A 16,911-nucleotide genomic window follows, 5' to 3' on the forward strand; every position below is an offset into this window, starting at 1 on the left:
TGGAAATGCTGTAGCAAATTATTAAATATTCTTGTCAGGTATTTTTATGTTTGGTTTAGGTCATATTGATTTGGCTTTTTGCTATTTTGAGTTGTTTGTAAAATTTACCTTTGTAAAAAAGAGAATTGGTTTATATCGATTCAAGCTTTGTGCATACTGATTTAGCTAGAGTCAGAGCTACGCAAGTAACCCTTGATTTATAATTATTCATTTAATGTTGGTTTGAAATTGTGAGTGTTACACAATCCTTTGTTGATCATGTATTTGCAATTTGGGTGCTTGGCAACTGGCTCACATTTACAATGTTCTTGTGGCCATGTGAATTTGTGACTTTCCCAACTGGCTTCCAATAAAGCAAAGTCAGTTGGGGAAACTGGATTCACTTAACAATCATGATAAAAGTGGTCATAAAATTGGGTCTAGTCACATAATGACTTGCTTTATGATTGTACCAACATGGCAGAAATTACAGTTCAATTGTGATTATAAATTGAGGACTACTTGTAGGTACATGCAGGAGAGAAGCAAGAGTGACAAGTGATAAAACATGCATACAGTGTCGTATCACAGCTATGAAAAGACAGAGCTTGTCTGTGTCATCGTAACATGTCAGTGTGGCATTACTGTGGTTTGGAAGACGTAATCTGAATTATAATCTTTAATCTGAATTGCAGAGCTGCTAATGGTAATAGAGGAATAATAATGCTGACTTTTCTTGATAAAAATGTACTAAAAGCAACTTAATGCTTGTAGCATTTACTTTTTTCCTTTCCCTTTTTAATGTTCCATGAATTTCAATGCCAAATGCTTCAAATAATTCTGTACTTTAGTGAGCCTGGTAGGACAGTGATTGTCGTTATTGCTTTTATTGCTTATAAAGAATTGGAGCTTGTCAGGACTAGTATGGATAATATGAAACAAATAATCACCTTTCATCAAGAGCTTTCTGCCTATAGACCATTGATTTTTCCAAAGCTCTTTGCTCTGGCTTAATGGAACTCTGTTGGATTTCAGCCAACACAATCTAAGTGGCAGTCACAAAAATGTTAAGATGTCCTTGCTTACCCTCTTTTTTTTTTCTAGCATTGGCTCAAGCTTTGTATCTTATTCTCTGAATGAGGTAGATTTAAGCCACGGGGCAAAATATGTTTCTTTAAAGTTCATCACTAATCTAGACATAAATTTAAAATATGCCTTGATTTTCTTCCCCTATCCTGGGAGCACTGCAATTAATAGATAGTCATTGAATAGTAATACTAATGCATTGTACCTCAAGGACAATTGTCACATTTGCAGGATCTTGCTACTTATGGCAAAATGATGAAAGCAGTGTGGTAGCACAAGCTTCATCTCTTGTGTATATCTAAACAATATGCTAATGCATACATTGAAAGGGTAAGGCTTGAGTTGTAGTGTTGCAATATTGTCTTCCAATTTTAACCCTCCTGTCACCGGCTGCGGACAGTGCTGCAAAGAAAATAGAGGATTTATTTCTTACATTGCAGAAAGAGAAATACCAGCAGTCCATACTCAGCTAGTAATCATCTAGTGGTTTTAAATATGTGTCAATTGCAGTGGGAGATTAATTCCTTCAATAAATATTCCATCTGTTAGTGCAAATCATATTTTTATTTTAGATTTGTGTCTTTCAGTTTGCTAATAAAAATGGTAAACAAAGAAATAGAATCCCATGAAGTTAGGTGTCCTGCTTTCAAGGGATACATTACAGTAATCATATGCATGATTTAATATTAGGGTAATCCCCTTACAGCACTTCCACTACAGCAAAATGCTTCAGTGATACAGATAAAATGGCCATAATTATGAGTACTTCATAGCTTCTGTCTATATGAGTTTTCCTGTCATTTAAAATCTGTTAACTGTTCTAAACTTGTGTGATCTTGTAGTTATGCAAAAAAAAAATTTAGTTAAAATTAAATTATATTAAACGTTCATCTCTTTCATTTTAATCAGGAACTATTAATCAAGGTTATATTCCTTTTTTCTTCTTTGGCCCTGTCAAAATAGAAATTCCTTTTATTCTCTGTTCCTTCTTTTAACCCATTTTTTTAAACCCTCTTTAGGTCCATTATAAAGAAGAATATGAAAAATCAAAAGGCAGGTGGACACATGTGCCTGATACTGCACAGCTGACACATATGAAAAATATATCTGCTCTTATTTCTGATGTAAGGCAGAACATTTGCAACCTTCATTTGTTATATTGATGGTTCTATGATTTACAAAGTAGCACTTATCACAAGAATGCAGACCTTTTTTCTCTCTTCTCATATTTCTTTCATTATGCCCCCTCCTTATTAAGTTCCAGCCTGTCAGGGGTCACACAGTTCATGGAATTACATTATGATACTATTTAGTTAATTTTCCTTTATGACATGATGCCATCACTGAGACCAAAGTTAATACAGAATTAAAAAATTGTGTTCAGGGCATGACCTGATAAGGATGGAAAGAGTGACAGTATTAGAAAATTTAGTCATCTGTGTTTTTTTTAAGTATTTTCATTTCTATTTAACAACTAATGTTCCCTAGCTGGATTAAATCATGGTTTAATACATTTAAAGAATAAAAATAATAAAAATGTAATTAATTTACTCTGATTTTTTAAAAAAGCTTTTCAAAGAAATGATGTAGTTAATTAATATTTTGCTTTTAACTGCATTAAAATGTTAAGCTTAAAAATCTGCTATCTGCTGATTTAAAAATTTGTTGTGCAACACATTCAGTTCAAACAATTCAGATGGACCTTACATAGCTGAGGTTTTAACATAGGGTATTGATTGATTAGGTAAGTAACTTTAAGAAAAGCTCATGTTGTGAAGGCTGATTGAAATGATGAAATTGTTCTCAAAGGTAATTTTGGAAATTAGGAGACAAATTGGTTTCATTTTATTCAATATTTCTCCATTATGAAAATGTAGCTTTTAAAAACAGAAACTCACCCAATTTGGCCTGCCCCAACATCTAGGAAAGTCTAATTTACTAAACCACTGTTTGTTAGCCTTGGAAAATTTAAAATGTCTGGACTCAACTCCCAGAATTCTCCAGCCAGAATGATTGGCTGGGGAATTCTTGGAACTGAAATCCAGAATATTAAGAAGGCTGAAAAATACTTATCTAAACAGATAAATCCTTTAGTAGTGGAATGGGAACTGCAGAATCAAACCTGCTTTTATTCTGGGTTCAAGCTAGGTAAACATCTATTTTTATATCTAATTTGTGAAAGATTTAATGTAAAAGTTTTTCATTGAATATCAGCTTAATCTGCAAAAAATAATTGTTACTTTATTTTTCTCTTGCTCTCTAGGCAAAGTACAAAGCAAAGGCTAAGAAAGAACTTTCTAACTCATTCTACCAGCAAATGCCTGCTACAATTGATAGTGTGTTTGCAAAACAAATCATGAATCTTCAGAGCAAGGTAATTTCACAAACATGCACCATAATATATTTCCTGGTGAAATATGTTACCTTTTCTAAAAAAATACTAAACAGTATTAATTGAAAAGGTGAACTCAATCGAACATGGGTAAGAGCTGCTACTAAGGCCTACCTTGTGGCGATTTGTGTGGCAGAGTATAAATGCTTCTCCACACTAATTGCATCTACAGATAATCGCCCAGTGATCCTCTTTAAGGTGAACTGTCTCTTCCTAGGGAAGGAGGAAATTGAAGGGGCGCACTGAGGAATTTGCAGATTTTCTGGAAGACAAAATCGCTCAACTTCATTCCCAGTTAGATGCGGCATGGTTGCTGGTCCAATGGAAGCTCCTGAGGCAGGTTCTTGCCCTGTTATCTGGGAATGGTTTGACCCTGTTGCTCCTGAGGAAGTAGACAGGATTCTAGGGAGTATGTGCGTAAGCACCTGTGTTTTAGACCCATGTCCCTCCTGGCTTGTGAAAGCTTCCCAGGAGGTGACAGGTGGGTGGACTCTGGTTGTGATTAATGCTTCCCTATAGGAGGGCACAGTGCCCCAGCATTTTAAGGAGGCTGTGGTCCACTCTCTTCTTAAGAAGCCGTTACTAGACTCCACCCGGTTGGATAATTTCTGACCTATCTCCAATTGTCCCTTTCTGGGGAAGGTTGTTGAGAAGGTGGTCGCGCAGCAGTTCCAGAGGTTTCTGGATGAAACAGATTATCTCGACCTCTACCAGTCAGGATTCAGGCCTGGATTTTGGACAGAAACAGCATTGGATGAAAGTGGTAGCAGGATGGGGATAGTATATCCATCCTTGCTCTACTTGATCTCTTGGTGGCTTTCGATACCATTGACCCTGGGATTCTCCTGGGGCAGCTTTGGGAGATGTGAATGGGAGGCCTTATGCTGTCCTGGTTCACTTCCTTTCTCTTTGGTCATTCTCAGTCAGTCTTGATAGGAGAGGAGAGATCCAGCCCTTACCCACTGCTTAACAGGGTTCCGCAAGGCTTGGTACTCTCTCTGCTCCTGTTCAGCATTTATATGAATCTTCTGGATGAGATCATCCATCACCATGGACTGAGGTATCACCAATATGTTGTTGATGATACTCAACTGTATGTCTTGACCCTGGTGAATTAAGTGTTGCCATGTCCTCAGTCTCCCTTGCAGTGCCAGGAGGCTGTTAGGGACTGGATGGGGAGCAACAGGTTGAAACTAAACCCTTGCAAGGCTGAGTGGCTCTGGGTTTGGGGTGGCACTACCCTGTTGGCTCAGGGAGAATTGCCACCTTTGGTCTTGGATGGGGTGGCACTACCCCATACAGACCCTGTGCATAATCTAGGGGGACTCATGACTCCTGCTCAAAGAGCAAGTGGCAGTCATGGCCAGGAGGGCCTTTGTGCAAGTGCGGATTGTGCATCAGTTACGCCTTTTCCTGGACCAATGATCCCTATTCACAGTCACTCATGCCCATGTCTTGATAATTGCAATGCACTCTACATGGGGCTGTCCTTGAAGAACATCCAAAAGCTCCAGTTGGTGCAAAACGCAATGGCCCATATGGTTTTGTGCAGACCCCGGTGTGCACATGTTTCATCTCTCCTGCGGGAGCTGCATTGGTTGTCAATTTGCTTCCAGGTGCAATTCAAGGTGCTGGTTGTCATCTTTAAAACCCTTCATGGCTTGGGACCAGGTTATCTGAGGGAACGTCTCTTGCCGGTTACATCTACTCGACCCATTAGAACTTGGAGGCAGGAAATATTGTGGGTCCCACCCCTGAGGGAGATACACTTGGTGGAACCCAGAAGAAGGGCCTTCTCCATGGTGGCTCCCTCTCTCTGGAATATCATTCCCCCAGATATTAGAATGGCCTCCTCTCTAATATTCTTCTGGAAGGCATTGAAGACCTGGTTCTGCCAGCGGGCCTGGGGAACCCAGAGCGGGATGGAGCCCATCAAATGGCTCGTGTGATCTGCCATCATCGTGGCAGGGGATGGGAGTTGGAGGGTGATTGATTGATTGATTGATTGATTGATTGATTTTTTATTTATTTATTTATTTATTTATTTATTTATTTATTTATTTATTTATTTATTTATTTATTTATTTATTTATTTATTTATTTATTTATTTATTTATTTATTTCGCCCCCTGAATTTTGTTCTATTGTACTTTATTAATTTATTTGATTCTTTTTGTTAGTTTTAATCGTTTTTTATTTTAAATATGGTTTTACATTCCATAAGCCACCTCGAGTCACTATGGGCGAATAGGTGGCAATATAAATTCAATTGATTAATTAATCAATTGAAGAGCACCAAATCCATTTTAATAATGGAAGCTGCTTTGGTAATTTTCATAGGGAGAAATTAAAACATTGGAGAAATTAAGGAGTGCTATGTATAGCAGCTTAAATTCCTGGAGTAAAAGTAGGATATATCTCTGGAATAAATAAATATGAGGAACCTAAAAATAAAAATATGATGATTTTTGTTTTTGTGCTTGCAACAATATTAGTACTAGGTAGAATTAACTAAGATTCCTACTTAGAGTTTGCAAACATATTACTTATAATTAAGTGGGAGAAATATTTGACCAATGCTCTGAAATATTAGGCAAGTCTATGAACAACCCTGAAATTGAATAGTTTAACATAGATATTAATAAACCCATATAATTAGTACAATTAGTAAAATTATCCAACACCACCTGTTGCCAGTACTTACCCTGTTTCTGGACTGAACTTAAGTCATGATTGATTCCATTACAAATCTCAACATCTTTATAACATAGTATAAATAATAACTTGGAATTGTTGGATAACTGAGAATATTGAGTGTTTTTACATACAAATCATGTCCTGTAGCATTAAGCTTTAGAATGTTGACTACTTTTCTTGGACTAAATGGAAATACCAAATATGCCTAGTAACTTACCTGCCATACATGTCTTAGAGCAGGGCTCCCAGTCCAACCCCCAGCCCACGGGCAATGTGTCAGATGCTGGCCATGCCCACACCCAATTTAGTGAGGGGGGAAAAAGTCCTGACATGTCACGTGATGCAGCCGTGATGACCTGAATTTGACACCCCTATCCTAGAGCATATGATTTCCAAAATGTTTTTCTGTAATATTTTAATTTCATTAGAACAACAACTTAAAAACCTGCTCTTGTAAGTCCCAAGAACTCTTGAAGCTTTGGAAATTGAAAACACTGACAAGAATCAGAAAATTACATTTTTAGTAAGTCTAAGGCAGGAAATACAAAATATTTATCTCCTACACCTGTTTTCAAAGATCAAATAAAATAGATATAGATAATTAGCACTGTCAAAAAATCTCTGTATTTCTGATTTTATTTGGACATTTTTCCCAGAGTTGAAAGATCTGGACAAAATAGGAGAAAAGAATATTATATATCTTCATGCTTTTATTTATTTATAAAAATAATAAAGGTGTGATATAAAAACAAACAAATTTACATTGGTAGCTAGTCATATACTGTAGATGAAGAATTTTATAAATAACACTGCAAAAAAGTTTAATTTTTGTCAAATTGCTTTAAATGATTACACCTAGGAAGCAAATTGCTTAATTTAAGAGTTAAGCTCTTTATTGAGAAAATGACATAATATTTTAAAAGACATAATATTTTAAAAGAAATCTGTTCAGGAAATTCTAGCTTAGTTACATATCACCTTGTATACTTTCTCTTCTGGGCCAGTATGGACATTTTGAGACATGGCTTTAGTTTGTGGTAGAAACTGAACTAGCCTTTCCCCTTCCATAGTCAATCAGTTATCCCTTGAGAGGATTTAAAATCTAGTCTGGAATATTCATAGATTACAGGTTTTTTTGCAGCTATTAAACCATATTTTGTCTCTCCGTCTATTGCACCACAGATATAGTAGCACAGGACAGAGCTGGCTGTGATATTCATTTTTCAGACAATTCTAACCTCCTATATATTTTGCTCTTTTCATAAAAGTATTAAATATACAATTGTACCATTTAAGACTTACTCTGGAACACACATCTGCTTTAAGAGGACATACACAATGTATTCTAGATGTAGCATAAAACGTAAAATGTGCAGACACATTTATTTCCCATCTGTAACATAAATCATGGCTTTTTGCTTCAGACAGAAAGTGGAATAATTTCTACTCACTGAGTTTTCCAAACATTATGCCTGTGAAGAAAATGAAAGAGGAGATGTTGGCTTTTACAACAGAGCTGGGACTTGCCCTTTTCCCCAAAAACTGTTGTCTAGACCTTCATATTCCAAATGCACAACATTCATGTACAGACAGATTTTGACATATGCTGGAGAGAGAAGAAAGATAATATTTATATTCTGGTCCCTCATGTTTTTTGTCCTGTTCTTCAATATTTATAGAGGTTTTAATGCCCTTTTTGATTTATGGTAAAGCCATGGAAAATATAAACAAACTTGTAATTCTCAACGGTTAATTTGCTTTAGTAATTGTTGAAAATGAAGGTAATTTGTGACCAGTTGATTGGTAATAATAGTATGAATAATACTTATATTTCTAGTATATTGACAATGAGATAAGAAACAAGCTGGTCAAAAATATTTTATTAAAAAGATTGAATTAGAATCCACATTTTCTGGTGATTATATTTGAGTTGCTTGAAGAGTTTATGATTTATAAAGTGTCCTTGATGAGTAACTTGCTATCCCATAGTAGGAATATATTTACAATGGACATATTGGGACAGTTGCTTGTAGCGAGAATGATTTTTTTAATGAAAGAATGAACCACAGTGTTTTTTATATTAAGCAGCTGTCCTGTATCCCTCTTTCTTAGTCTGTGTTCTGCCTTCAGGAACAGATAAGGGTAATATCACATTCCTAACACTGAAGTATTTAATTATAAACCCAAACATTATTTGTAGACAGGAGCACCTCTTGCTCCTGTCTACATTTTGGATTATTCTTAAGGAAATAAAGCATTTTGGATTATTCTTAAGGAAATAAAAGTAATATCAGCTGAAGAATGGTCTAACATCTAGTCTAAAATTAATTACATGGCATGTAATGATAGACAGGAGATGATAGACAGGAAAACATGCCTGGGCAACAAGAGAGATACAAAATCATCCTATGCTAACATTTTGTGGTCATCTGGAATTTTGTAACCCAGATATAAGAAAAATTCATCATGAGAGGCAAGCAGGGAAAATATTTAAGGATAGTAGAAATTCTCTGAATGGTTAAGCTTAGTTGAGCAGACCTAGGAAACAACTATGTTGGGCTATAAGAATATAGAAACGGAAGGGAGAGAGCCTTGAATATATGGATGGTGAGTCTGTGTTAGGTATAGTAGAAGACAGAAAAGCCATTTTAGAGATATAGAACAGAGAATCTAATGGGAAACTTCTACCTTAAAAATTCAGCGACCAAGGAGTGATTCTATCTATTCTGGAAGTAGATGAGAAAATAATTAAATCCTGCCTCTTAAGTTCTTAATGGCTGGTATTTATACTTAAATACTCTTAGATTTTTAAAAAAATGTTAGTTCCTGATGGTTTTTTAAGTCTCTACTATGAAAAAGTTACTAAAAGTGCATTCTGATCATGTGTTGCTTTTAACTATCATGTTTTGTATTGTCAACATTTTTTGTCTTTCTTGAAAATTTAATTCAGCAAAATTTTGTGATAGATCTCATAATTCACTGCAATAAATCAATACAAATTAAAGATGCATATTACATAAAGGATAATTTTTGTATCTTTTCTGATTTGGAGCTAAAAGGCAGATTATAAAGAGTATAATAAAGTAAAAAATAATTCTAGAAACAAAACTTAATATCTTCCTGCAAAAACAGTGAATGCAATATTATATTGGGAGAAATTAAACCAGCTGAAAGGCAGTTTTGTAGGCAGCAGAAAGTAATCTACTATCAAAGCAAAAAGCAAAATCAAGGAAATTCAGAACAAAGAAATTAATTTATGATCAGGCTAATTAATATTATTGATTCTAAATCACTGGACAACTACTTTTTTTTGGAAATTATATGTAGGATAATTATATTCAATTTCTTACAACAAAATCTTACGATTTAAGATATGTTAGGATGTTAAAAAAAACAACCTTTCTTTAACTGACTTACTGATTGGTAGCAAAATCCTAAATGTTTTATGCAATAATATCAGCCTGATACAGTTTTTGGATACTGTAGGCTCAATACAATTGGGCACAACAAGCTGCAGGAAGCAATCAACAATGTCAAACCATTGTCACCTCCTCTCCTCTCCCCTCCTCTCCCCTCCCCTCTCCCTTCCCTAAGGATAAACTTAGGAACTAAATTAAAGGTTTTTGAGTTTCTTGTTTCCCTGAAAAAATTCTAAAAATATCATAGGCGAGGCAAAGCTTTTTTAAAAAATGAAGAAATGAATGGATAGTGTGGCAAAAGATAACTTATACATTATTTTGGCAGAAAATTCCAATGGTGGTTCCTTACTGAAAACAATGACCCAAGAAAAATAAAAAACAAGAACATGTCAGGGCCTGCTCATTGGGTTCTTTTTAAAAAAATTCTTCAAGTACTTGGCAAATGTGCTTGAAGCAATATTTTTGTTTGTGAAGTTGATGAATCTTAAGTTACAAACTCAGTACCCAAGATAATAGTGACACTATATCTTTGACATTGATCTTTATACTAGATTTTCTTTTCTCAGACACAGTTTATACTTTTGTTTTGTGTTTATATTAGCTTGTACAAATTACCTTGGATTTAAAAATAAGCTGGGGTAAGCTTGAGTTATTGCCCATTATTTTTGTAGTTATGTATAGATCTGGGAGTGGGAAATTTCACCCCAAGGGTGCATTTCAAATGGTGATTAAACTTGTCTTCAACTAATCAGTTGAGAGCGCTTCCATATTGGTGGGAAGGAAGTGAGAGATGGACAGAGATCAGAAAATATGCATCAAAAACTATTAGAAAATGAAAAGAGAGAATGGATTTGATCTAGTGGTGGGATTGAAATTGTTTTACCACCAGTTCGGTGGGAGTGGCTTGGTGGGTGTACTTTGCCTAATGCTGGCGCGCAGCGTTCCCGACACCAGCAGAGACCTGCAGCACCAATCAGCTGAGTGGATAAAGAAGAGAAAAGCACAGGGGCAGTTGGGAGGGCTGATCCTGCATTTTTCTCTTCTTTTTCCTCCCAGCTGAGGATTTTTTCCCCTCCTTTCTGCTGATCGGCAACTTTTTTCCCCTACTGGTTCAGCTGAACCGGTCCGAACCGGTAGCATACCACCACTGATTAGATCCTATCCATTGCTTAATTATACCTAGCCCCAAATTAATACCTATAGATTCCTTATATATGTGCAAGTTGAACAAAACAACTTGAGAATCAATTGAATTTAAATTAACTAATATAGTTCAGTGCAGATTCACTCACATTATTTGATTGCATTAAAGTTTTAGATTAGTAAAAAGTAAGTCTTCTTTCTGTTCGTAAATATTTATTTTCTTTAATAAGAAACAAAATAATAATAAACTATAAATAAAAAATGGGAGAAACAGGAAAGGGAAAACTCCCAGAATATACCATCTTATAGAAAATAGCTCACTTTTTAAATACAGTATTAAATATTAACTATACAAATAATACTTTTCAGTTCTTTCATTATATTGAAGATAATGACTGGTAGGTAAGTCAATGGAGTTGAAGGATACAGGCTGGAAGGTTTTCAAAAGCTTGACTGGGTAGGAAGTACACTGGGAGATATACGATAGTAGAATACCTAGTAGAAGAATTCATGATGCTCAGAAGATTGATTGGATGAGCAAAAACTCTTTTGAATGTACTGTGACACCTTCTCCCATGCAGGTTCTTGCCTCAATCAGCGTTTCCCTGTTGATAAAGTTTGAAAAAAAGATCCTTCAGTAGTCTTATGATGACTTTATAGAGCTGTCTTATAATTAGCCTCTGGAAAGGAACAGAACAATAGAAAGGATTTTTAGATTTAATGGAGATTTCTTTCATCCAAATGGTTCGTTGAATCCAGATTTTCTTATAATTCAATATCAGATTGACATAACATTTTTACATCCAATTGCTTTCCCCAAAACCATGTTAACAAATGTATGTTGCTTAAACCAAAATGAAGTAATAGTGGAGAATCCTATATAATAGGTATACAGGTGAAACTTGAAAAATTAGAATATCGTGCAAAAGTTCATTTATTTCAGTAATGCAACTTAAAAGGTGAAACTCATATATGAGATAGACTCATTACATGCAAAGCAAGATAGTTCAAGCCGTGATTTGGCATAATTGTGATGATGATGGCTTACAGCTCATGAAAACCCCAAATCCACAATCTCAGAAAATTAGAACATTACACGCAATCAATAAAACAAGGATTATACATAGAACAATATCGGACCTCTGAAAAGTATAAGCATGCATATGTACTCAGTACTTAGTTTGGGCCCCCTTTGCAGCAATTACTGCCTCAATGTGACATGGCATGGAAGCTATCAGCCTGTGGCACTGCTGAGGTGTTATGGAAGACCAGGATGCTTCAGTAGTGGCCTTCAGCTCTTCTGCATTGTTCGGTCTCATGTCTCTCATCTTTCTCTTGGCAATGCCCCATAGATTTTCTATGGGGTTCAGGTCAGGTGAGTTTGCTGGCCAATCAAGCACAGTAATTCCATGGTCATTGAACCAGGTTTTGGTGCTTTTGGCAGTGTGGGCAGGTGCCAAGTCCTGACGTAAAATGAAGTCAGCATCCCCATAAAGCTCGTCTGTGGAAGGAAGCATGAAGTGCTCCAAAATCTCCTGGTAGATAGCTGTGTTGACCCTGGACTTAATAAAGCACAGTGGACCAACACTAGCAGATGACATGGCTCCCCAAATCAACACAGATTGTGGAAACTTCACACTGGACTTCAAGCATCTTGCAGTGTGTGCCTCTCCACTCTTCCTCCAGACTCTAGGTCCTTGGTTTCCAAATGAGATGCAAAAGTTGCTCTCATCAGAAAAGAGGACTTTGGACCACTGAGCAACGGACCAGTTCTGTTTTTCTTTAGCTCAGGAGCGGCTTGACAAGAGGAATACAACATTTGAAGCCCATGTCCAGGATCCGTCTGCATGTGGTGGCTCTTGATGCACTGACTCCAGCCTCGGTCCACTCCTTGTGAAAGTCCCCAACACTTTTGAATGGCCTTTTCCTGACAATCCTCTCCAGGCTGTGGTCATTCCTGCTGCTTGTGCACCTTTTTCTTCCACACTTTTCCCTTCCACATAACGTTCTATTAATGTGCTTTGATACAGCACTTTGGGAACATCCAAATTCTTTTGCAAATACCTTTTGAGGCTTTCCCTCCTTATGGAGGGTGTCAGTGATGGTTTTCTGCATAACTGTCAGGTCAGCAGTCTGTCCCATGATTGTGATTCCTACTGAACCAGACTGAGAGACCATTTAAAGGCTCAGGAATCCTTTGCAGGTGTTATGGCTTAATTAGCTGATTATAGTGGGACACTTTGAGCCTAGAATATTGAACCTTTTCACAATATTCTAATTTTCTGAGATTGTGGATTTGGGGTTTTCATGAGCTGTAAGCCATAATCATCTCAATTATGACACATCACGGCTTGAACTATCTTCCTTTGCATGTAATGAATCTATTACATATATTAGTTTCACCTTTTAAGTTGCATTACTGAAATAAATGAACTTTTGCACGATATTCTAATTTTTCAAGTTTCACCTGTACGTGTTCTCCCCTCATTTAAAATGTAGGCCACAGCAGAATTTGTTTCTAACAAGCATGCAGTTACATGCACTTCTCAGTTTTAATTATCACATATTGTCAGGATTAAAGTTTAAAACTATTATTTATATAAGTTTGTATAAAATAATTTATATTCTGGGTTTATGAAACTTTTAAAATAGCTAAGGGTTTGAAAGTAAAACTCTGGAGATTTATAAAATGAATGTATAAAAGTTTTTCCCCTTATCCCAATAGTAGGTAAACCCTGGTCTGTATTCTACCTTGATTTCTGTATGCATGCTAATAATATTTATCATTTTTAGGTTCTTTACAAGAAAAAATATGATTCCGAGAAAGGAAAATCAAATTATGCACAGATGAAGGAACTTCCAGATGTTAAGCATGCCATGGAAATTAGTAAACACCAGAGTAATGTGAGTATTTGCTCAGTTTAAATAATTAGGTTCTTGTGTGTATTTTAAATGAAATATTGTAGTATTTGACAAGTTGATGAGTAAATAATTGTCTTTTATGTGATTATTTAAATTGTGATTTAGCAGTGTCTTTACATTGGAAAAAACGTGGATGACTTAAACACAAACTAATAATTAACAACTTGTATACAGATGTGGAAAACTAAATGAAGTATGCATTCAAGATATTGTATACTTTATTTGAAATATTTACAGCAATGTATTTGGTTTGAGTTCTTGTACCAGTTTTACACATCAGTAAAGCTACCAGATTTATAAGCTGCAAAGTTATGTAAGAAAGAAAGAAAAGAAAAGAAAAAGGTAAGCAAGGCATCTCATTTTAACCAGCTGTAGGCGAGTGGCTTCTTCTGAAAACCATAGAATTGAATCTGGCTACAGAAATCCCTCTCTATCCTCATTGTCAAATGTTTTTACTCTTGGAATATATTCCAACAATTGTGTCACAATTTGTTTTGCTGTAACTTAAGAGCAGCATATTGTATCTCGTGCTCTGATATAACAGATAGATTTGGCTTTCTGTTCAATACCCCTTCAGTATTTTGAAAATTGCTATCATATTTTTCTCCCAGTCATCTTTTCTCAACATACTTAGTTTTTGTAATTTCTCTTCAAAATATTAATTTTCAGTCCCTTATCATTCTCATTGCTCTTTTTGCATCTATTCTGAACTTTCTCTGAATTTCTTTTTAATGTGAGCAAGGATTGGACATATGATTTACTGTAGGCTGAATATGGCAAATATAGATTATACTGTTATTTCTATGATAATCTGAAACTATGTTTGATAATCCAGGTGCAGTACTGGATGTTACAGCACCCCATTAGATATTTCAGTTTACTTTGAAGATGACTGCAATAGTACATTCTAACCACTGCCCCACCACGGCTCCTAAATTACATATACTTTCATGAAGAGAAAGCTTCATGAAGTGAAGTCAGTATTTTTCCTCCCGAATAGAAACATAGAAATACTATGCTGCTCATTCTGAGACAGGTTCTAAAGAATTACTTAGCTATTTTCAAGTTCCTGAAAAGCGTTCTGATCATATGTTTCTTGAATATGTGGAAAACCAATGTTGAACAAGAGGTTTTCAAACAGAGCAGTTCGAAGTTTGAAGAAATGAAACCAATTGCTGACAAAACTGTAGATACTTTTTAAGCAACATGACAGGCAATTGCCTTGAGTATATGGATTATACTTGGGCTAAGAAATCTGCCACCCTCCAGATATCAGATTTCAAATCTCATCATGTCCTTTCAACATGACAAATAGCCAAGAATGAAAAGGGTTGTACTTCAATGACATCTAAAGAGCTAGTCTTGCTTTAGCAAGACTCAAATAAGAGTTACAGATGAAGAGTAGGAGATAAAACAAAGATATGAGGATTTCAAAAGGCAGGAGAAAATAAAGGAAAAGAAATTGAAAAAGGAAAAGAAGGTAGTCAGGCATTATCTATTTATGGAATACAGGCTAAGAGTAAAGAAAAAGAGTTGGGAGAGGAAATGGGGAGTAAGTCAGAGAAATGCCTCCAGAAGGATATGAAGAAGTAGCACTAATACTTAAAAAAGCTAAAATAAAAATTGTCTAGCTTCAGAGGAACCATATTGAACAAGGCTTCCCTTAGTTTAGCTCTCATCTTACTGAAAGAACCCATACAAAGAAACTTAAGACTTAAGAATTCAACACACCCTTCCTTCTTTCTTCCCTGATGTGAAACTCTAATCAAGGGGATGAAAGAGGAATCCTGGACAGAAAAGCATTACATAGAAGCTTTCTTTCTTTGTTTGAAATAGTGCCTTCTGAAGAAATTAGGAAGAGTGTCCAGGGAGAGTCTCTATTACCTATGTGATCCACTGATTATTGTCATTGTCTAATGCTTACATAGATTTTCTTAATGATGATCTGTCCGTAACTTGGTCCTTCATGTCTTCCAAATGTGCACCCATTGCCCCTATAATTTAGTGCATTCATCTTGCTGCTAGTCATTCTTTTTGTCTCTTTTCTTTCAGCTTTTCCATCAGTGAAGCCTTTTCCAGAGAGTTCAGTCCTCACATAATGTGTCTGAAGCAGGATAATATGAGAATGGTCATTTATGTCCCAAAAGAAAACTCTAAATTGATTTCTTTAATGATCCATTTTTGAGTGTTCATATTATTCTTAGAATCTTCTCCATCCTCAAATTTAAAAACTCTCTCTCTATCTTGCTTCATCATATTCCAAATATCAATTCCACCAGGAATACCATTGTCTGCTTAGTTCTGATCTTTGCAGGTATTGATACATCATGGAACCTGAGTATCTTTTCCAAGGTCTTCGTGGCCATGAAGTGTTAGTCTGCAGCATATTTATTGACTACTGGTTGATGGCTAATCCTAAAAAGTAAAAGCTATACATTTCTTCAGTATCTTTATTATAAGTTCTAAGTCTAGTTATTGTACATCTTTTTATTTAATGTTCCTTTTTTTAAACTTTGTGCCTGGACTTTTTAACTAGATCTTGCAAATCCTTTGCATTTTCAATTATCGAAGGGATGTCACAAGCGAAGTAAGATTATTGATGTTTCTTTCTCCAGTTTTAAATCTACACTCATCATCTTCTAATCCAGTTTTCTTTAATATATACTCAGCATCTATGTTCAATACATAAGGGAAGAATACTCAATTTGCCAACTCTGCTTTGCCAACAGAACCAGAATTTCTCCCACAAGCTGCTCAGAGCATCCAGTAGTGGGAGGTGCTTCAGTCTTTGCTTATCTAGGCTGGGCTTAATTTGAGGAAGGCTCCTCCTCCTCCACGGGACTCCTCCCCAGCGTTCCCCAGTTTTTGGCTCAGCCTCGTGAGAAATAGGCAGTGCTTCTCGTTAATCCTTGGCCGAAACAGGATAATTCTCTTTAAGGTTTGCAGATTGTCAATTGTTCCTGTCTTACCGACACTGCCCTTGCCATCTGGCCGTCAGGGATCGCATTATCAGGAAGCGCTCCTTGCGCTCCTAAGCGCAGGGAGGCTTCGATTTCATTTGGCCCAACTGCTAGCCCTACCCTTGCCATTACGATTGCTGAGCCGCTTTATCATTTAAACGGCGAGGCTTTTTTCTCTCTCTCTCTCCTGAGTCGTATCGCAGTTTTCCCCCCCACCAAGAATGCCGTTTAGGGGTGGAGGTGTAATCGCCTCGTTATTTCATCCCTCCCCGCTGGTTTAGCCCTAAGGGATGGCTGTTGGAGCTTATCTCTT

The 16,911-nt window shown here is 36.1% G+C and overlaps 1 protein-coding gene across 3 annotated transcripts in view; it reads left to right on the top strand.

The window, feature by feature from the left end:
• NEBL (nebulette) overlaps positions 1 to 16,911 on the top strand; it is a 172,530-nt gene that overhangs the window by 90,010 nt on the left and 65,609 nt on the right. Inside the window, exons 3-5 of one of the 3 annotated variants that reach the window (XM_087948325.1) lie at positions 2,085 to 2,189; positions 3,329 to 3,439; positions 13,510 to 13,620. The exons of the other annotated variants lie outside the window; for them this stretch is intronic. Of the exons in view, the coding sequence (XP_087804451.1) occupies positions 2,085 to 2,189; positions 3,329 to 3,439; positions 13,510 to 13,620 (327 nt within the window). The remainder of the gene's footprint in view (positions 1 to 2,084; positions 2,190 to 3,328; positions 3,440 to 13,509; positions 13,621 to 16,911) is intronic. 3 annotated transcript variants of the gene reach the window in all.

The sequence above is a fragment of the Notechis scutatus genome, chromosome Z, assembly GCF_049901735.1.
Source record: "Notechis scutatus isolate UNSWTSFEM ecotype Mainland chromosome Z, rNotScu1.2, whole genome shotgun sequence".
NCBI lineage: Eukaryota > Metazoa > Chordata > Lepidosauria > Squamata > Elapidae > Notechis > Notechis scutatus.